Below are 22,540 nucleotides of genomic sequence, written 5' to 3' on the forward strand. Positions count from 1 at the left end.
CTCCAGATTTGCACGCCGTTAAACGGCAGGGAAGCATCCGGGAACGTACCCGGTGCTTCAGACTTCGGTGTCCCGATCTACCGATAAATAAGCGGTTCTGTACTTTCACTTGACTCATCGCTCAGCATCAGAAATTCAGAACACAGCCACGCTTCAACACCTTCCTTTGTCACTACACACTTCTGCATCTAATCACACACTTTCATGGGCGGAGGCGGAGCTAGGTGGATGTCCGGGTAGTCCTGGGACTACCAAAAATTTTGGTCCAAAATTTTCGTAGTATATACATTAGAGAAGAAAAGAAAGCATAAAAAAGAAAGAAAAGAGGCCCAGAGAAGAAAGAAATGAGACGCCTGCGAAAGAGAAAAAGATAAAGAAAATTGAACTCAACCCAGGATGGATTAGAGTTTTGGTCCGAAGTTTTTTTCTTTGTAAGTTTTCTTTATTCTTTTCCTTTTCTATTATGTTTTCCAATTGATCAATAAATTCTATAAATCAAAGCAAGGCTAAAGAAATACCAAAATTTCAATTAATTCTTGAAAAATTATGGAGGGCTCTTTGGAACATAAGGAACACTCTAAAAACATTTTTAGCTCATGAAATTGCTTTTAGTTATTTCTAATTACTCTTTTTATTTTCCAAGTTGAGTTTAATTCAGGGGAAAATTGCTATAAAGTCACTTTATTGTAGTAGTGTAATCTTGTATTTGTGTAAGACCTTATTTCGTATTTGAACCATTTATATTATATTTTTTGCAAAATTTTAAACTTATTTGTTTAATTTATAATATTGTGAGACCTTTTTAATATATTTGTGTTATATTTTGGTAAATTTTATACTCGTATATTAAATTGACAGTCTTATGAAAATTTAGAGTACACACCTAACAGAAAAAACCTAGCTCCTGCACACTTTGATCACTAGTTTACAATGGCTGCCATTTGTGCAAAGGCAGTGGTGCTTGCAGAAGTAGTGTTTCTGAGCTCAACGCAGCTCTGCGCGGGAGCAAGGAGACGCATGGACCTGTACCAGCCAAACCCAGCTGACCTGCTCTCCTACCACAACGGTCTCGTGCACCACGGCGACATCCCCGTGTCCGTCCTCTGGTACGGCCACCTCTCGCCGGCACAGAAGTCGATCATCTCCGACTTCCTGCTCTCGCTCACGGTGGTTCCTTAGGACACCTCGCCTTCCCTTGCGCAATGGTGGAACACCATTGACCAGCTCTACCTGTCCAAGGCAGTGCAGACCAAAACCAATGGCGCGGTCAAGAAAACCTAGGTGCTGCTCGCCAACCAAGTGTCCGACGACAAGTGCTCCATGGGCAAGTCCCTCGCCCTGGCGTAAGTCTCCGCTCTGGCCGCAAGGGTGAAGCCCATGAAGGGCGGCGTCGCGGTGGTCTTCACGGCGCAGGACGTAACCGTGGAGGGCTTCTGCATGAGCCAGTGCTGCCTGCACGCCTCGGACGCCAAGTCCGGCACGACGTACGTCTGGATCGGCAATTCAGCCACGCAGTGCCCTGGCCAGTGTGCGTGGCCGTTCCATCAGCCTGTGTACGGTCCTCAGGGCGCGCTCCTCGTGGCGCCCAATGGCGACGTCGGGCTGGACGGTATGCTCATCAACCTCGCGAGCGAGTTCGCCGGCGTGGTGACCAACCCGTACGGTGACGCGTACTACCAGGGCTCCATGGAAGCGCTGCTGGAAGCCGCCACGGCGTGCTCCGGAGTCTTCGGGAACGGCGCGTACCCCGGATTCGCCGGCAACCTGAAGGTGGACCAGCCGACCGGGGCCAGCTACAACGCCAATGGCGCGCACGGGAGGAAGTACCTGCTTCCCGCGCTCTACAACCCCTCCACGTCTGCCTGCAGCACGCTAGTGTAGTGCAAGCGAATGCAGGATTGTTTCTTAGTTTGTTGAGAAGTTTATGTATATATCAGTGCAGGACATGTGTAATTCTTTTATTTTTGCTATTCAAATGTTTTTCAGAGACTGTAAGGGAAGTAAGGAAAAAAACCAAGAAGATACTTATGAAAGGCTGTTTTTGAAATTGCAGAGGTATTAGTAAGAAGGGTATGAGTTCTTTCTCATCATCTTGATTTTATCCGCCTTCAAGAAACTGAGAAAAAATATTTTCTTTCCTTCTGACCTTAGAAAGTTTGACCCTAATTCTGGTTTTATTTGGTTTTGGATGTCTGCTAATGGTAGATCTGGAGGCTTGTTGAGTGGGATTAACCTTGATTCCTTTATTATTAATCAAGTGCAGTTTGGCAAACACATCCTTCATATCTCTCTTATTGAGAAATGTCTCAAAAAAGAACGATTATTGTTGAATATTTATGGACCAACTTATGAAGATTGCAAAATTGAGTTTCTATGCGAACTCTCTCATTTTTGTTCTAACTCACAGACACCTATGGTGGTAGATGATGATTTTAACAACATTAGATACACTAGTGAGAAGAATAGACCCCCTAGTCTTTCTAGAAGCTTCTCCCTGTTCAATGATATCATTCATACCCATAATTTGACGGAATTTCATATGTCTGTTGCAAGTTTATCTGGGTCAATAATAGACAAAATCCAACTCTAGAGAAATTGGATAGATGGTGACTGTTCAGAAAATTACTAGATAAAAGTCATATCATAATTTGCTTTTGATTTCTTCTAATATTGATAAAAAAAACTCTCAAATAGCTAGTTTCATTTTGAACTTAGTTGGCTAGAATATAACCTATTTCAATTGGAAGTCCAGAAAGTTTGGATTAAACATATTCATGGCAATAATATTCTTGATGTGATTATTTCTAACATCCTAATTTTGAGAGACCACATTAAAGGCTGGGATGGACATAAGAGACGTTTAGACAGAAAAAAGCGAAACAATAGGGAAGAGCTCTCTCAACTTGAATAGATGGAGGAAAATAATTTCCTTGATGCATCTAGTGCTAGCCGAAAAATGCAAATTCTAGCTGAATTGGAAAAGATTTTACTGGAAGAAGAAATGTATTGGTTCAAGGGATCACATCCTACTTGGCTTTTGAAGGGTGATAATAATACAATTTTTTTCATAGTGTGGCTAATGGTAGGAGAGGAAAACTACTCTTCTCTTTTATTCATGAGGGGACCAAAATTTTTGGAGATGAAAATTTGTTGATTCATGCTACTGATTACTATAAAGATTTATTTGGTCTTGTTGGAAATAGCTGTATCAGCTTTGATCATTTCGTTTGGGATGATAATGAGAAATTTAATGATAATGATAACAATTTCCTTGATAGACCTTTTGATGAAGAAGAAATCAAACATGCTTTATTTCAAATGGAGGCTAACAAAGCTGTTGAACCTGATGGTTTTCCAATTCAATTACACTACAGAGAAATTATTAAAGATGAATTGTTGATTCTTTTCCAAAAAAAATTATGAAGGTGCGATTGATATTAGTATGCTGAATTATGGGGTGATTATTCTTTTCCCTAAGATTCAAGATGCTGAAAGAATTTAGTAGTATAGACTCATTTGTTTGTTGAACTGTTCCTACAAATGGATAACTAAAGCTCTTATTTTGAGAAATTAAGTCATATATGGACAAACTTATTCTGTTGTTGTGGTGTTCTAGTTACTTTTGAGATATGCTCCAATTTGGAATGGATGGATGTTTCTTCTAGCTTGGTAGTTATCTGGATGTTATTAGTTGAAGTTCTAGATTGTTAGTGTTAGACTGTTGTTCAACTTGCTTATCTTCCCTCCTGCACTAATGTTGGTGTCTTGCCCCTTATCTGAAGATTCTTTTAAGTTTGTACTTCCTTTCTATAGTTGCAAAACTCTAATTGGTGATGATTTTGTAATTTTCGGTAATGGAAATGGGGTTCCTAGCTTTCAAAAAATGTTTTTCACAATAATGATGATGGCGGAATGCAACTAGGGTTGGTCCGATTGAACCAACAGTCATCAAGTTTTTTAATCACCTTTTGTTTTGCCAGAAAATTTTTGAACCACTGGCAATGAACTTCTTATCTATACTGTCATCGTTTGAATTTTCATCTCCGAGGACCATAAAGCCATTCCCAATTTTCTCGATGGATACCAAACTATGTTTGGATGTAGCATGTGTGGCGATTGATTTATTTTGACAGGCTTCCCGGAGTTCACGTGCTTGAAATCGTGTTAGGGTTCAGCGTCTGAAATTGCGCTAGAGTTCAGGCGACCACGTGAATGCATCTGCACTCTAAGAGTTTAGAGGTGGGGTTGCCGCCGGTGGGGGTTGGGGGTCTTCCATCGTCACCGAGCTTAGAAGAGCTTATGGGAGAGGGAGGCTAGCTCGGTGGAGGAGGCAAGCGCAGGGGCTGGGCGGCTAGGCAGCGAGGATGCCGCTGGCCGTGGGTGATGGAGGACGGTTGGCGGTGGGGAGGCAAGGATGCGACCCGGCAGAACCAGGTTAGTGCAGTGAGGAGGCAACGTCTTACTGTAATATTTTATCATGATAACATTTAATTAGAAAATATTCTCTTTAGTTTTTCTTATGTGGTTAGTGTTATTTAGTTACAAAACACATAAAAATAAAAGAAGAGAAAATTATTTATGCTCTAAACTTGTACCCGAATCGTTACATGTATTGGTTCTATTTGAATATATTTTTATCAACTACCAAAATCGTGCATCATGTGTAAGCAGCCCAACCAAAATTAGAATTGATTTGTTCTGCCTATGTGTTGTATCTTGCTTATTGCCTAGTTGATACAATGACCTTGAGTTATATGGTGCTTCTTAATTTATTATCTTAGTAAAAAATAGCTAGATAACCCACGCTAATATCATGACAAGCCTCACCGTAATTTTAATTATTCTTTTTTATTCTAACTACAATTTCAATTATTATTTTATTTTATTTTATGTGCACTCTTTATTTAGATATTTTATTTTCCAAACTGTATGGAAATGGAATTGCTAATTTGTTATAATAATTTATTCCAAATTTAATTATTTATTAATTTATTTGATATTGGCTGTTTGGTTTAATGTAGACCATTAGATGTTCAAAATAATGAGTGGTCTGTCTTTTTTATTTTTCTGATTAACGTGATAATTTCATGGCCTTCAGAGGGAGTCTGTGGCTCATTTCCCCCCTCAAATATTAAGACAATAGATTCTAAAATATTTTTATTATTTTTATTTATTGATTAATTGTATTTTGCACAGACTCTTTCTTTAAGTAATTGATTTTTATAATAATTTGATTTTTTTTTCTAAGATTATATTTGGTATGATTCCTTCCTTTTCTATTCTAACTCCAATCTCAATTATAATTTATTTTGTTTTATTTGGACTCTATATTTATATATTTTGCTTCCCAAACCATATGAAAATCGAGCCGCTAATTTTCATAAATTTTAATTATGAATTTAGCTATTTATTAATCATATTTGATATGATTTAATCTATATCATTAGATATTTATAACAATAAGTGGTCTAGATCTTTTACTTTTTAACACTGAGTGATAATTTGGTGATCTTGAGAGCAAAAATGATGGCTTCTTTGCGCAATAATAATATAATAGATATCATGAATATGAGGGGGAAAATAATTTTGCGCAAGACTCTAATTCGGTAGAGAAATATATAAAGGAAATATGTTCAATATACATATATCACTCACTCAAAATCTTAAATCATAGGCACTTCACGAAATTTTATTATCCATATATTTTCTAAAAATATTTCTAGCTCGGTCGGACTGCACGGATTGATGGACTTGGGCTTGAGACTTCCCATACTCCGAGATTTGTTCGAAGCGAGATACTGCCGTTCCTATATGTGGTATGTAGACGCTCTGGATCTCGGAACAAAAGAAGGCATGGTGAAACAATGATGCCGACGAGGCAAAAAGTTCTTTCGTCCAGAGATTTTGCATACGGCCTCTGGCAAATTTTGCATCCAACAAATCAAAATAACTTGCTGTGCCTGTGCTGCAACCAAAGTGGTTGACACCGCCAACAGGGTGGCTAAAATGCAAGGCTGCAGAAAATACAGGAGCAACTGGTCGGGTTGTTCGTGATGAGAATGGTGACTTTTGTGGTGCGGGTGCGGGTGCAGCTCAGAGAATGCTTACACATATACGGGCATCGGAATTCGATTTGAACTCGAGTGTTCGATTCGGTAAAGAAAATTTCGACACGCAAAATATAAATCTGAATTCGGTTCGGATTCGGAATATCCGATTTAACAAATAAATTTGGACACTGGTATCTGGATAACACAAGTACAGCTTGGTACGAGCATGCACTGAGTGCTTTTTCGATAGAGGCGTTTGCTTGTAGGATGGCTTGAGGTTTGGCATTTAGAGAGGTGCTGGACATGTTATTCTGAAAACGGACAGCCAAGTGCTTGTTGGTCCGTTGATCTATGGGGGAAATCCGATACAATAAATAATACAAACCTTGGAAGTGTTCCCTCTCCTTTACTTTTTTGAAAACTTTTCAGAAAAAATAACAAAAAAATTTAAAATAATTTTACACCAGAAAAAGTTTGATTAAAAAGTTTTGAGAAAAAATTAATAAAGAAGTTTTGCCCCAGGCACGCGCTCGGAACAGGATTCTCGAAATGCACCCTTAGCGTACCATGAAATCACGCGACACCGAGTGACCGAGACCGCACGAGCGCTGCGGTTGCCAGGTGCGCACGAGACTCCGCTGCAATCCATTCCGCTCCGCTTCTGCTTTTGCGCTCTGCACGCATGCCTCCACTGGTGCTTTGGCCGGCGCTCCGGCCGTCAAATAATTCGGACGCGTCTTCTCGGCGGGCGCGACCGAGGCGCCTCGAATCTCACGGCGGACAGGCTGTGCCACTGCCCGTTGGTTGCTGTAGGAAAACAGATGGGATTCACCTTGCTTATGCCGTCATGCGCCAGGCGGCTTCGTCCAAGGTGAAATGCACGCAGACGATCACTTGACACCTGTTCAAATTATAGCATTGTTCACTTCATGGGACTAGAATTTATCTTCAAGGCTACACAACGCGTGGATTCGAGAAAACTCGCGGCTTATTTTCCCTGGGGCAAGGCGAGCAGAGCGAGCATTCAGGATTAGATTCGAGCAGGTAATTTTATGGAGTTCTTAAAAAAAATCGTCTGACAAGAAGACGGATTTGAGATTACGAAATACTGCCTGCAGTTCGGACTTCAAAGCTGACTTTCGTACCATCCGTCCAGCGTGGCTTGTCCCACAAAGCCCCAGCAACAAAACGCTGCGCGCGCGGTCACGACAGGGGGTCTGCAAACCAAAGGCACTGTCCTCGGCGGGCATGGCAGATCGATTCGATTCTGTCCAGGTGCACAACGATGCATCAATGCACATTCTATCCGTGCATGCGTGTGCGCTCGCATCCTGGCCACGTGTACCTTGACATCTCTGGCTAACTGGCTTCATGTCCATTTTACATCACCGAGACGTGGCCAACTAGGCACTCGATCGCACGCCCAAAACCAGCTGTCTGAGCAACATGCATGCATGCATGTCTATAGCGCATGGTCATCGGTCAATGGAGTCTTTGCTCGATCTACACAACCGTCCATATCGCTCATGCATTGATCAAGCGTTACCGTTTTACTTGGCAGATCTTGCAAAATCCAACGAGCACATGCAGGGCACGCCATTAACAACGTACACCGCCGTGGCTTGTGAAGTGCAGCATCGAGCTGCGGTTTGGCCGGCGTAAGCGTGCAGCTCCCCCGCACCATGCCTGGAGAGTGGAGACCCTCATTCGCCGAACCATATCCACATCTCGGACACCGAAAATCTTCGCCGCATCATGCATGCCGGAACGCGCGCGCCGAGCTCTGAGTTCTGGCCCGCCGCTCTGCTCTGTACTATTGGGAACCTTCCGCGGCCACATGCGCCGGACAGCTGTGCATCATCGATAGGCGGCGGGAATCCGTGGAGTCAAATCCTCATCTGATGCACGGGAATAGTCGAATAGAGTGTGCGGCATTCTGACTTCGCACTGTCTCTGGAGCCGTGCCCGGAAGCAACTGGACAGCGCAGCGCGCACGGAGAGCGACTCACGGTGGCGTGCGTGTGGTGCACCGCACCTGGCTGTCTCCCCGCGGTCCCCACGCCGGCCGCGCCATACCGACACTGCACCAGATGCATGCCGCACGTAGGATTGGACGAAGAACCATCCGCGAAGTCTCACGCAGTTCTCTTCTGCCATGGGCACAGCCGCACGGCTATAAATAGATAGCCAGGAATGCCTTCCAGTCAAATCAAATCACCACGACACACACTCAACACAAAGCTCGATCATCAGTAGTTAGCTCACGGCTCACAAAATTCGCAAGTGCAATCACGCAACAGGTCCTAAGTAGCAATGGCTTCTCTCGTGCTAGTAGTGGCTATGGTACTGAGCCTGGCGCAGCTCTCCGTGGGGAGCAGAAGGCTGATGGAGCTGTACAACCCCCCGGTGAGCGACCAGCTCACATACCACCACGGCAGTGTGCTCAGTGGCGACATCCCGGTGTCCATCCTCTGGTACGGCAAGTTCACGCCGGCGCAGAAGTCGATCGTCTCTGACTTCCTCCACTCGCTCACCGCTGCGCCGAGCGCAGCCACGCCCTCGGTCGGGCAGTGGTGGGGCACCATCGACCAGCTGTACCTGTCGAACGGCGCCACGAACGGCGCCACGGCGACACGCGTGCTCCTCGACCAGCACGTGTCGGACGAGGGGTGCTCACTCGGGAAGTCGCTCACTCTGGCCCAGATCGAGCAGCTCGCCGCGCGCGTCGGCGTCAAGAAGGGAGGCATCGCGCTGGTCTTCACCGACGAGGACGTCACCGTGGAGGGCTTCTGCAGCAGCCGGTGCGGCAAGCACGGCTCTGGCCCCGGCGCAGAGTCCACTTACATCTGGGCCGGAAACTCCGTGAAGCAGTGCCCGGGGCAGTGCGCGTGGCCGTTCGCGCAGCCGCTGTACGGGCCGCAGGGCAAACCCCTGGTGGCGCCCAACGGCGACGTCGGGATGGACGGCATGGTGATGGTCCTCGCCACGATGGTGGCCGGCACGGCCACCAACCCCTACGGCGACGCCTTCTACCAGGGCCCAAAGGAAGCGCCACTGGAGGCGTGCAGCGCGTGCCCAGGCGTCTACGGCAGCGGCGCCTACCCGGGCTCCCCAGGGAACCTGCTCGTCGACACCACCACCGGGGCCAGCTACAATGCCAACGGCGCGAACGGGAGGAAGTACCTGCTTCCGGCCTTGTATAACCCAGCGACGTCCACCTGCAACACACTGGTGTAGTCGATTTTGTACCGGACACAGTTTCTGTACGCCTGACCAAAGCTGTACATACGAGTTTGGAACTTGGAAGGAATGAAATTACTTTTTCTTCTTCTTCGAAATGTTATATAACTGTCGACTTATTTATTTCATGTTTGCAGTCGTTTTTTGGTGCGTCCGATCTGCCTTGATATTTGAGCTGTTCCTGGTGGAGGTTTTCGAGGGCCTGCAACACCCAGCCCACTTTGTTGGCATTTCAGTTGTTTCGATTTACTTTTCTCTATCTCCAGCGTGCTCTCTCTATTCACGGGTTCGCCTCGGAAATGTAGAGGCGATTTCGCCATTCTTGTTGCCTGCGGCAGTCGATTTCGTCGCATTCTTTATCGCCAGAGTGGTTCCTGGTGTTTTCGTTGGCTTTCGTTGTTGTGTGCTTGGTGTTTAAGACAATTTTTGGCTTTTTTTTCTTCTTGTGCAGGGTGAAGTGCGAGACAACGAGCTTGTTATATTCACTTTTGAAAATGCTTGGAGCTGATGAGGATAGGTCTCTCGGGGAGTCAAATTCTACAAAACCCTCCCAGAAATGATCCCTACAAGATTCTCATCTACGCCGTGCATCTTCGATCCGATGGTCTGCACGTACACACGCTGCACAGTGAAGGGACATGTGTCCGAGCCTCGTGGGGATCTACATGTGAGACCCAGTGTTATAGAATTTGCCTCACTCTCTGGAACCCGGTTCCTCTGCAATGGGGAGGGTCCTCTGCAATGGGGAGGGGGGTTGAAAGGCGCTTCGTAAAATATGAGATGTGCTACAGTGAGATCGAGCGGAGCTACAGTGAGGGCGAACGGATCATCTGTTCAAATGAATATTGTAGCATCCTATCATGTTCATTCATTTAAGATCGAATGGCTTACCTGCATTTGAAGTCGCCTGACTTCACTTTCACGTGAAGTCAGAGTATCTCAATTTGAGAACTAAGTTGATAAGTGTCTTGATTTATATTTGATAAGTAATTGATAAGGTTGTTTTTTTTTTATGATTTAGGATTGCATAAGCATGTCTGTTATTAAAATTATGATTATTACTAATCAAATTTTTGGAGAAAAATGGAGTTGATATTTTTGTTCACGCCGAAGGGTTTTGACTCAGAAGAGAAAAACTATTGCAACACTAGATGATACAATGATGGTCAGCAGTGCACGTCAAACTAATCTTTACAGAGAAGTTGCAAAGAGTGTCTGGTGTGATTCCATATGTCAGATAGTCCGATGATGAGCAGCAATACATGTTGCACTCATCGGATGCTTCGCCAGAGGATTTTTCACAAAATTTTCAATGGAGTTAGAATTACACTCACCGGATGGTCTAATGATCAGAGGGCAATACACGTCGGATCATTCAGCATTTATGATTTTTCTAAGATGAGCTTTTCGACAGAGGATTTTGATTTTGACTAATCTATGATCGAGTTAGAAATACGTTTGTGCTTATTTTATTATATGCATGTGATGGATGCAACTTGGCGGTCGACGGTGAGATGATCGAAGCTACGTGGGATGCTTGGTGCTGGACAATTAAGGAGGTCGGGTGGAGTCAAAGGTGATCCTAGGTGTACACGTGAAGATCAAGCAAAGCGTGAGAATGCAGATGAAGACGGTGTGTTGACAAAATCAAGCGAAAGAGATACTAGTGCAAGTGATAAGGCGGTCCGAGGGATAAGGGGTGGGAGAGCCTTGCTGACGGTCAAGATCGCAAGATGGAATACACGTGTCGAAATTGAAATGCTTGCTTAAGGTGTAAGCAAGTGACGGTGAGTCATGCTTTGAAAAGCATGTAAGACGATTTCGCGGTTTGGCCTTAAAACTATGGATGGATGGAGTCCATATTTGTATCATCGCAAAGCTTGCGCCGATGTGAAGCTAAGTTATGAAGACGTCACGGCTGTTTGATGTACAAGAAAAATGATGGACAAAAATACTCTTGATGTTAGGTAGAAATGTATTGAAAGAGAAGGATATTTTAAGTACAATCTAGTAAATTTAGGGGTAAAGAAACATAAGTTATATATAGAGGGGTGGGCTGTTTGAGCCTTTTGAGCCGGCCTTTGAGAGATTTGTGTTAGGGTTTAGAGGTACGAGAGAGGAGGGCTTAGCATATGTATTAGGTGAGAGCTTTTGTGAGTGTTAATATTTTGTAATCTGCTAAAAATAGAGAAGTCCTTTGTAAGCAATGAAATTAATGTTTATTCCCATGCTTGCATTTATCTCTTTCTAGTTTTATTCTATTGGCTTCCTTATTTTTCTTGTAAGTTTTAAAGTTTTTGTTGTGATTTTTATTTTGGTTTGAGAGCTAATTTTTTTTAGCTTATTGGAATTATTTTTCTTGTTGCTAGATGCATAAAATTTACACTCATAATGATCTTGAATCTCTTTTCCCTCTAGATCTATCAATTTGAATAATTTCTTCACACGGTAACTAGATTCTTGTTCTAAGTGGGATTTTTAAGTTGCAATCTTTTTTTGCTACAACTGTTAGAATAATTTCAATGAAACTTAGGTTCATATACTTCTATGATAGTCATGTTTTTGTTGGTGATTTTTATTGTGACTTGTTTCTCTTCTAGTATTGCTTCCGCTATTGATTTTTTAGTGAGTTGGGTGATAAAATTAAAAAAAAACTATCAAAGAAATTTATGAGACGCTTATTCACCCACCTCTAATTATTATTCTCGGTACTACACAATTCCTCTATCTGTGTCCCTCATTTGATTGTGCTGAGGTGATTTGGGGTAAACGTTTTGAGAGATTAATAGGGTATGCCCGTGCCCGGTTGTTTAAAAAAATTACGAAAGAGTTCACCAAACGAAGAAAAACACACTAATAGAAGCTAGGATGCACAAGGACGACGTACGCTTTGAGAAAACATTTTGTACACAATCTAGGAGGCAACAGTTGAACAAAAATACATTCGGAATAAATTTATTTATAGGACTAGCAAGTGGCCTACGTTAATAACGTGGCTAATCTCGCTATAATATTTTATCATGCTAATCTTTGATTAAAAAGTATCTTTGCCTTTTTACGAGGTTAGTATTGCTTAGTTAAAAAGCATAAAATTAGAAGAAGAGATAAAAATTGTGATAGTGAAAGAGAAAATTATTTAAGATCTAAATTTATACATGAATCGTTTATACGTATTATTTTGATTCGTATACGTTTTGATCAACTGCTAAAATCGTGCGTCAGAAGTAAGCAGACTAACAAAAATCAGAACATGTTTGTCTTGACTACCGCGTGCTTTATGTGGTGACCTTTAGCATTTCACTATGTATTGATCAAGGACATACCGTTGATTGGACTTAGTCTTTTACTATATGTGATCAAAGACAATGCGTGAGGAGTAGATTGATTGTTAATCAGTTAATTAATTATGACTTTCCATATTATGGGAGAGAGAGGAAACAGGTGACCAACTTTGATTATGTACCTGAACGTATAAGATGTATGATAAAGAACATTCAGATATGTCATAACTTGTCTATTTTATAGGAGCGTAGATAATAGATTTATAGGAGATGGTTGTCTAAAATATCCGTGGATGCGAGCCGATTCAAGGTCTGGTGCTATATTTAGAAGGTTAATTAGCCTCTATTTTGAACGCTATATATTTTTTTTTGCAGTAGCATAGTGTAATATGTACCACTAGTTTTGTTACGAGTGAAATTCACCAATGATCCATAAACTTGTACTAAGTTCTCATCTACGTCCACAAACTATTAAATTGAACAATTAAACCCTTAAACTTGTTCCAATGTGTCATCTAGGTCCAAAATCCCTTTGGCCACTCTGAGCGCTGATGTGGCGTGCTGGCTGGAGCTAATGTGGATTGTATCTTCTTCCTTTCTTTCCCGAACACCGAATCTACTATTTGGGGTGGCAGGGAGTGGGGCATAGGATGGTACTGCATGGGTGTAGCTGGGAGGGTTGGATCCAGGCGTGGGATGCCCCTTGGAGCGCACCTGAATGCGGCACGGCTCCTTGGTAGTTCGCTGGAACTCGGGAAGAAGACGGTGGTGGTTGCATTCCAGCATCATCTTGGCGTGGTGGTTGCATTCCAGCATCATCTTGGCGTGGGGAGGAGTTGAGAAAGGAGCCACGAGGCCGAGGCAGGGGGGCCTTATAGGGGAGGAAGTGTCTTGCTTCCTTCTCTTCCTCGCCGCCACCGAGCAGCAACAGCTCCCCACCGTGCCACGCCCGACTGTCCTTCCTCGCCATTGCCGTCCTCGAGCTACGAGGAGCTGCGACAGAAGCTCATCCACTACCTTCCTAAGCCGAAGCCCGAACGGAGATCCCACGCTCGCGCCTCCTTCTGCTTCCTCACTGGTCACCACCGCATGCTCGTCGACCTGCACGATGAACTCTGGATCACAAGCCGCCTCTGCCCGAGCCGACCCTATGGTGAGTTCCGGGGCGGTCCAGTGAAGCTCGTCACCTCCTTCCCTTCCCCTCTCTCCCTCTACAGCGTGTTGCCACCGTTGACCCGAGCGTCACCGCCCATGCTGCAACCGACGCCTCAAATGGAACCGCCACAATGCGCTAAAGCTCGTGGGGTTAGGGTTGGGCTCATCGAAATTAGGAAAGAAAGAGGAGGAAGAAGATGCAATCCACATCAACTCCACCTAGCATGCCACATCAGCGCTTAGAGCAGTCAAAAGGGTTTTGGACCTATATGACACAATGAGACAAGTTTAAATGTTTGACTATGCATTTTAGTTTAAATGTTTGACTATGCATTTTGAGAGTTCATGGACCAGATGAGAACTCGACAAGTTTAGGGACAACTGGTGGATTTCACTCTTTTGTTAACTTTGGATACTCGTGTGTGTTTCTGTAGATAACTAGCAAGATGACACACATATAGTGTGGCTAGCCCCGCTACTATAAAATTGTCCATCATAATCTCTTTGATTAGAAATATAAGTATGTCTTGAAGTTGCATGTCAAATTAGTACCCTTCAGTTAAAAATAACATAAAATTGGGTTAAAATAAAATACTTTATGCTTGACATAATAGTAATATTATTTGAGAGTTTTAGGGTGAAAACTAATGTGCAGATTTAGAAGAAAAAATACTAAGTGCAAGGACGGATTTAAAATTGGGAGGGGCAAGGCAAACACCCCCCTCCTCTAGCTCCCCTCCAATTCTTGAGGGCATAGATGAGGGAGCTTGGCCCATTCTTGAGGTAGAAGAAGAATGCAGCCCCTCTTGCATAGGTTCTTTGTCTGCTATTGATCAAGGTCTTGTTTTTTTTTATTGTCACAATTGTGATTGTTTATTTTTTGTTTTTGCTTTTACTTTTGAGGCTATAATCCATAATCAGAATAAAAAACAAACATGGCTATCGAGGGATGATTGCTGACAATGAATCCAGGGTGTATCGAACGATGGCCATATTGATCTACGTTTCTTGTGGTTGGAATGAATAGACTCAAGAATATGAGGATTTATCCAGGTTTAGACCTCCCAAGCGATAAAAGTCCTATGCTATGTGTATTTTCTGATGGAATGGATGAACTAATTCTCTCTTATCCTTTATACAACAGGAGAAAAAGAGAACAAACAAACAAATAAATCGTGTCAAGCTATGTAGCAGACATACTCCTAACGAAACCAACTACTCCTATGTCATCATTATGGAGGGCATGCACGCCCAGCTTGCCCTAGTCATCCTGCAGGTCCTATTTAATGCTACGGGATGGGTCACTCATACTTTACATCTACCTACGACCATACTCGCTGAAAGGTGGTACATGAAGAAGGAAAAAACTTGAGTTGACGACATTTAATACGATTTGATTGGTAATGTGAATACCTGTCCTGCGACTAGACAGGGCCTTCTCCCTCGACCAGGTCGTAGGGCCTTCTCCCTCGACCAGGAGGCTGATCTACTGAGCTCCGCCCTGGTCGTGGAGTGAAGCTGTGGTCTTGAGGATATCAATCGTTGGCTGGTATTGGCAGCATGGGACTCGCTCGATGAGGCACCCTTTACGTATTACACTGACAAAAGCCTAAGTGGAGCCAACCCAAGGTAGTCAAATGTAGTCCATATGTCTATGCTAGGTACTCTTGATGATTATATTTGATCTATTTTATTTTTTCTACTTTAGTTAAACAATATTATATTTTACGTAAAAATATATTGTTGGACTCCAAATTTTTAATTATCTAAAAATTTGGTATGAAATAAAATCTATGGATACAAATTAATATTCGTTATTATTACTTTTAAAAATTTAAATATGAGTTTGATTAACTATATTAGATTATCCTGTATCTTAAAATTTTAAATATGAGTTTTATTAACTATATTATATTATCCTGTAGCGGGATTTCTAATTTCATTGGACTTCTTTTTTAATACGTTTTCAAATTCAATTTGATTGGGCTGTTGATAAGATCGACATGAGCTATGCCTCCTAGCACTCCAGTGCTGCGGGTTGCTGCGCCCGTACTCCACCACGACCGGCCTTTCCTTTCTCATTGTTGCCGGTGGGCGGTGGTGAGATCAGTAGTCTTCTCTGTTATGTAGCCGTCATTGATCCGTGGCCCATGCAGCCTGCAAACAAGGCCTCGCCACTAGTTCGTCGCGAGCGGGCCCATGAACCGCGTGAGGATTCGACATCAACGGCTGCAAGTGGTGCGTCGCGGGCGCATCGTGCGAGACAGGTGCGAGATTATGGGCCTGTTTGGTTTAAACCTAAAGTATTAGGTCTAAAATTAATCATATTATCAGCGTTATAGGTAAGAGATGTTTTTCACGACGGACCCTATATCATCATATAGTAGCCGTTGTAGATATTTTTAAGATCTCACCATGCGATCAGAGCTGAGCTCAGACGACGTGTCTCTGGTCGTAATAGGAGACCCTATAAATAAGTTTTACTAGTCGTAAAATAGATACTCACATAATCAATCAAATCCCATTTAATATTGTTTACTCAAGTATTTTTCTACTCTAAACATTTTCTTTTGGCAAGTATAGTTGTGGGATGATGTGATGTAGCCGTGACCCGTCCTACATCATTAAATGATGTGGGATAGTCTAATGAGTGAGTGTGATGGCATTTAGTGATGAAATAGGGTGTGCAGAAATACCAGAGCAGGTGACGTGCATGCCCACTGTCATGATGAGTTAGGAGTAGCTAGGTTGCGTCGAGTATAAATCTATCGCCTATTTTGGCACGGTCCATTTCTATCAACATCTTCCCCTAATATATAAAGGGATGAAGATCAGGATGGCAAGAGGAAAACTTAATAACTATTTCATATACTCTATAAGAAAATACGTATGACGCAAGACTATTATCTTATAGTAGATCTAAATCTAAATAAAGTCTTATGTTCTTTAAGTTCCTTCCACACACACCCACACTTGCCAGAATCGTAGATTAATGAACTCATCATCCGGTACACCAGACAATTATTTGGTTGAACGTTATAACTGGGTCAAAAGTCATATTTTGTTAGCCACATAATCTACACATCATACGTTTAGTTTTTTAATTAACTTTGCTATATTATGACTAAAAATTTATTAATCATATTTTTTATAATAAGCTATACTTAGCTAATTTTAGACGTGCTAAACTTAGTTATGATCCAGACATGCCCTTCAGCTGCCAATCTATCCCTCGACTCCTCTCGGAGTCTTGTTCAAGACTAAAGAAAAATATTGGAGTCATATTTCTTTTAATGGTATGACACTGCTAAATAAATGCATGTATTCAAGCATGTTTGTTTCAGCTGAATATTATTAAAATTATCTTTTAGATTGTGGATTGCAAGAAGTTAGATTCTGAAAGCTAAAAGTTGGATTATGGATTGTAAAAGCTGATGGAATGCGTATTGCTTGATTATTACAATTTGGGAGCTAGATTATAATCTAACTATTTGTTTCAGCTTATAGATTATGATCACAATCTAGCTATTTATTTCAGCCTACAAAATAATTACAATCCAATATTTACAATTCAAAACAAACAAGACCTTAAATTAGTCGCTTTGTTATAGACAGGCTAAAGAATATGACCATCAATACTCTCTTTTATTTAAATGTGATATGGAAAAGTATCCCTTGAGGTACTTGGGATCCCTATGCATCACATGAAGCTATATAATAAAGATTGAAAAATAGTAGAGGAAATGTTGAAATAAAGTTAAATAGTTGGAAGGGCAAGCATTTATTTGTTGGTGGCAGATTGGTCCTCATCAATTCGGTGTTAACCAGCCTAGCTATGTTCATGCTTTTTTAGATCTCTAGAGTTTTCATTAAAAATTAAAGTATTACAAATCGAGATTTTTTTAGCAAAGTGAGGGTCACAAGAAAAAATATAGGTAGGAAAAATAAAGTACTATTTGTCAACCAAAAGGACAAGGAGGCCAAGAGATTCAGAATATAGATTTACACAATAAATATTTGCTAAGTAAATAGTTATTTAATCTGATTAATGAGGAGGGAGTATGACAAGATTTATTTAGAAACAAATATATAAAGAACCAAACCATTTTTTAGTGGAGTATAAACCAGAAAATTCACAATTTTGATATGACCTTATGAAGGTCAAAGATCAATTCCTAAGTTAATTTTTAACTAATAATGGTAAACATATTCATTTTTTTAAAGATAAGCAGCCTGACAACTCAACATTTAGAGAGCAATACCGTCTTTATAATATTATTTACAGGAAAAATACAATTATTGCTACTGTTATGTGCAATGTTCTTTTGAATGTCTTTTTTTTTGTCAAGTATTAGTAGGGAATAAGCTTTTGAAATGGTATCATTTGGTAGCAAGAGTGAGAAATCTGCAACTCAACGATAGTCATGATGTTTTTAAATGGAATCTTCACCCGAACAGGCAATTTTATATTAAATTTATGCACTATATGTTAATAAACAATGATAATATAAATACGAATAGGGTATTGTTGAAGTTGAAGCTGTCACTTCTAGTCAAAATTTTCATGTGGTATTTAAATAAAATGGTTATTCTAACAAAGATAATATAGTTAGAAGGAATTAGAATGGTAGTGTGAAATGTTATTTTTTACAGTAATGAAACTATCTAATATCTTTTTTTATTGCCATTTTGCCAAGTTCCTTTGGATAATGTTTTATGTTTCATTTAATTTAGAGCCATCCAACAGTATAGATAATATATTTAGCGATTGGCTTATGAGGTGGGGAATAAACTAAAGGGGCATTTGATGGTGGAAGTAGTCACTTTTTGTTGGGTATTATGGCTTAGTAGAAATAATATGTATTTTAACAAAATACCATTGAAATCTTATATACAGATACTATAAAGAGGGACATATTGTCTCAGATTTTGGACATAGTTGCAGAGATGCAAGGCGGATAAAGATGCGGTGTGTTTTACTTGCCGTATTTTGAGTGACGGTTATGTAGATTTTTACCAATCATAGATGGAGATTTAGCAATATGCTTTGTGTCTAATAATAAGTTCTTCAATTCAAACTATGTTGGTTTTTTAAATTTTGTTTTATCTATAACACGGTTTGTGTGATGTTTGCATAGTTATGCTGCTTTTTTAAATAAGTTACGTTATATGTCTCTGGAGGATGGATGCTGGGATTTTCTATTATACAGATGAAATATAATTCTCTTATTAAAAAAACGGTGTCTGGCAGTTTCTTTGCAAACATTGCCGTACTGGGTCGCTGACACTCCAGCCATGTGACTCGCAGAATCCAAGATACCAAATATGGAGTGAAGCGTATGTTAATTTATCTGCTTTATCCAATGGCCTATACATTTAGCAGCGTCACTTTAAAAAAAAAGATTTAGCGGCATCGCTTTGACCGGCCAGTCGGCCACCAACCAAGGATAGAGTTTCTTACTACCGGGGGTAAAGGAATCATCTTCTTGCAGTAAAGTTTAAAGCTCGATAGACCAGTAGAAAGAAAGTTCAGAAGATTATGCAGTATCGTCACGCAGCTTTCCACAGCGTCTGTGGGAATTCGGGAGTCGCGTCTCTGCATGCCTTCTCCGTTGAAGCGTCCCATCCATTCCACTGTCATCTCGCAATCAGCAACCCTTTGCTTGCCTGTCGCCGTATCCTCACAGCAGTTCCAGTGCAGAGCCTACCCTCTGCTCATGGAACAAGCGAGGAAAAGCTCGGTCTTTTGACATCGCTGGCATGGACAGATGCCGCCACGGCGAACTGAATCCGCTGCCCCGTCGAAACGGGTCGAATACATCGAACGATAAACAGTGAGCACCCATGTCAGAAGCCGCAGTAATGGCGTTCCATGTTCATAAGACCCGAGCAGCCCGTCGTTATGGCTGCACTGCTGCACCGGGATAGTACCACCTGACTGGACAGTCTCGACCACATGCCATTGCTGGGCACTGTTGCAGCTCAACACCTCTGCCTTTAAACACGGCATGGTTTACTGCGACGCCGTGCTGGTCTTTTTGACCTGCGGATGCTCTATGCTTAGCATGAACAGCGAAGAAGATACTGGAGTAGTAGTACTAGATACGAATGGAAGACCGAGTGATGGGAGCGTTTGATGGAATGGATAGATTGCTGGCTGGAAGTACGGCTTGTATGCCGGATGCATTCGTGATTCGTCATTTCCTGCCACCGAGATTGCTGGCCTACACGACTACACGAGGAACTACATCATGAATGGTTTAACGGATCCAATCATATATTCATTGAGGCCAGTGGTTCTTCGAATCCCATTATAGTTGTACTGGAGTTTTTGCGAGTAAAGGTGCTTCTGAACTTGCGGTCCTTTCCCAAAGTGTATTGATGGCCATCCTTGATGCGTCAGCCATCACTCGTACGGGACCTTACATTCTTTGCCTGAAGCTGCTTGCCAAAGGAGCGGAATTTTTATATTTCTAGCTCTTTTTAAAACATATTTTATGAATAAGGCTGTCTAAGGAAAGATGTTGAAAAACAAACTTTTTGTATGGCGCTATTATATGTGGCGCCGTTGTTTCACTTCATGATGTCTTGATCTTTGGCGCCTGGTATGGCACGTAAAATATGAGCTAGATCGATTAGATGATATGGCAAATCACGACGCCAAATAATATGGCGTAGTAGTTAAATAGCACAATGCTATGATGTTTAGTGCTGTGCTACAGGAGTACGGCCACTAAGGAGTTGGTATGTCACTATTAATTCACAGTGTCTAAAGTAATCACATGACAGGTCACTGTTAATGCGTCATTACCAAGGATTTAGGATAATTCTTTCAGTGCCATCCCAAAAAGTATGTGTTCCCTCATCTAGTGACCGCTCCGACAGAAGTGCCACCAAATTTTACACACTGTTTACAATGATATCTTAAAAATTAGTGATATTCTATTTCTCTAAAAATCCTAAAATTTTTTATATGTGTTCTATAATTCACGTGTAACTAATTTAAACTAAAAATCTTAAAATAAGACTATTTTTATAACTTCTAATAATTATTAAGATCTCAGATAAAATCCTAAAAATCTGAGAAACTTCACTAATATTCTTCTGATATGGTAGAATAATTTATAAAATTATTTACAGTCGTAGATTATATGAAAAAAGTAAGTTCCTCTGTAATGCTCTATTTATATGCAATTTGTAATAGAACATATGAATAGAGTATTATAAAGAAACTCATTTTTTCTATATAACCTAGAACTGTAAATAAATTTAGAAATTAGTTCATCACATAAGAAAAATATTAATAAATTTTTTTAAAATTTTAAAATTTTATTTGAAGCACTAACAATTATTACAATTTATAAAACTAGCCTTTTTTAAGAATTTTAGATTAAATTCTGGACAGACTTTTTTGGGTGAATTTAGACTTGATCAGACGGCGAGCCAGATTGGGTTTCGGGCTGGGTTTTTAAAATCTCGATTGGAAAACTGTAAGTCCGAGCCTGACCTGAGCTTGATAGCAGGCTAGGTTTTTAAGCTCGAGTCTGACCCGACATTGGTTTTTCAGTCCACGCTCGGGTTTTTTATGTTTTCTTGGGTTTTCAGTCTATTTTTAAAGCCCGAGCCCGGCTCGAAATGAACTAGTGTTATGTTTCTGAAACCCGAGCCTAGCCCATATATTGGTTGGGTCAGGTAGGGTTTTTTCAGGTTGGATCGGGCTACATGATCAGATCTAGGGTGAATTCAATTAAAATAAGTTACACATGTATTATGAAACACGAAAAAGTTTTAATTTTTTTTAAAAGAAACATAACACCACTTATTAGAGGTAGCAGAAGATCACTGTGCTATGAACAGTACCATGAAGCGTAAAACGGCCCCGGAATGGTACGGAGAGAAAGAAAGGTAAAACCGATAGCAGTGAGCGAACATCAAAAAAATTTATGGCAGGGAGGAACCCGTATTTTTTTTATGACACTGAGGGGATTACCCGAAGGGTTTATGGATGGTCCTGGTGTCATCAACGATTCAACATCACAATGATTTGAATTTGCTTCACATTCTCCTGTTTTGTTTTTTTCCCTGGGGTATGAGTATTAGGTTGTCCTTGATCAGCATCCGGTTAATGCCTGATGGCGACTTTGCTCCAGAAAGAAGACAAGCTCGCGAGAGAGCGGTGCGTGCTTGTTCGTAGGGCTGTGCCCAGACCTTTGTCTCTATTCTGGGAATGGCATCGATGGATGCTTGTTTGCTTGACTCCAGTAGCTGCCGGTTAATCTTGGTCAAGGTTAACGGCAAGTAATTTTGTCTGAAAAAAACATCTTGTAAAAAACTATGGTAAGTTTTGACAGAGAGAAAACAATGTGAAATATATCACTTTTTTTACATAGCAGTGTAATTGTTGCCTGAAGAACTAAAAGATTATTCTACCAGTTCAGTAATTACATAGTCACAAGAATAATCTTGCGTAGAGTTGCAGTAGTGTTTTAGAGCATGCATTGGCTGGCTCTGGAGGCAGCATTAGCAACTAGCAAAGCTTGCAGACCACAGTTACTCCCCTCTCTGCCTTTGCCACCCAAAACTGAAACCAGTAGTTATGAATGCTGCAATGAATTAAAGCAACTAACTACCAGTGAGCACAAGCATCTGTTCTGATTTCTTCCCATCTGGTAATGAACTACTGATGAGTAATCACTCTTCTGCATGTAGCATTGTAGCAAGACACCAGCTGAAGCATCTGTGGCCTCTGTCAGATTATAGCATAGTTAACCATGCTTGTTTGTTGCTTGATGCCCCTTTTTCATCGTAGTTTGT

General features: G+C 41.4%; 1 protein-coding gene and 1 pseudogene across 1 annotated transcript; both read left to right on the forward strand.

Annotated features, from left to right (window-relative positions):
- The first annotated feature begins 930 nt into the window (after positions 1 to 930).
- LOC133920792 (protein EXORDIUM-like) lies at positions 931 to 1,881 on the forward strand (annotated as a pseudogene).
- Positions 1,882 to 8,245: 6,364 nt separating this feature from the next.
- LOC133921193 (protein PHOSPHATE-INDUCED 1-like) lies at positions 8,246 to 9,388 on the forward strand. Its single transcript, XM_062365976.1, has one exon. It carries the CDS (start codon positions 8,364 to 8,366, stop codon positions 9,285 to 9,287), a length of 924 nt encoding a protein of 307 aa, XP_062221960.1. The 5' UTR covers positions 8,246 to 8,363; the 3' UTR covers positions 9,288 to 9,388.
- Positions 9,389 to 22,540: the final 13,152 nt, after the last annotated feature.

The sequence above is a fragment of the Phragmites australis genome, chromosome 6 (assembly GCF_958298935.1).
Source record: "Phragmites australis chromosome 6, lpPhrAust1.1, whole genome shotgun sequence".
In the NCBI taxonomy this organism is placed as follows: domain Eukaryota; kingdom Viridiplantae; phylum Streptophyta; class Magnoliopsida; order Poales; family Poaceae; genus Phragmites; species Phragmites australis.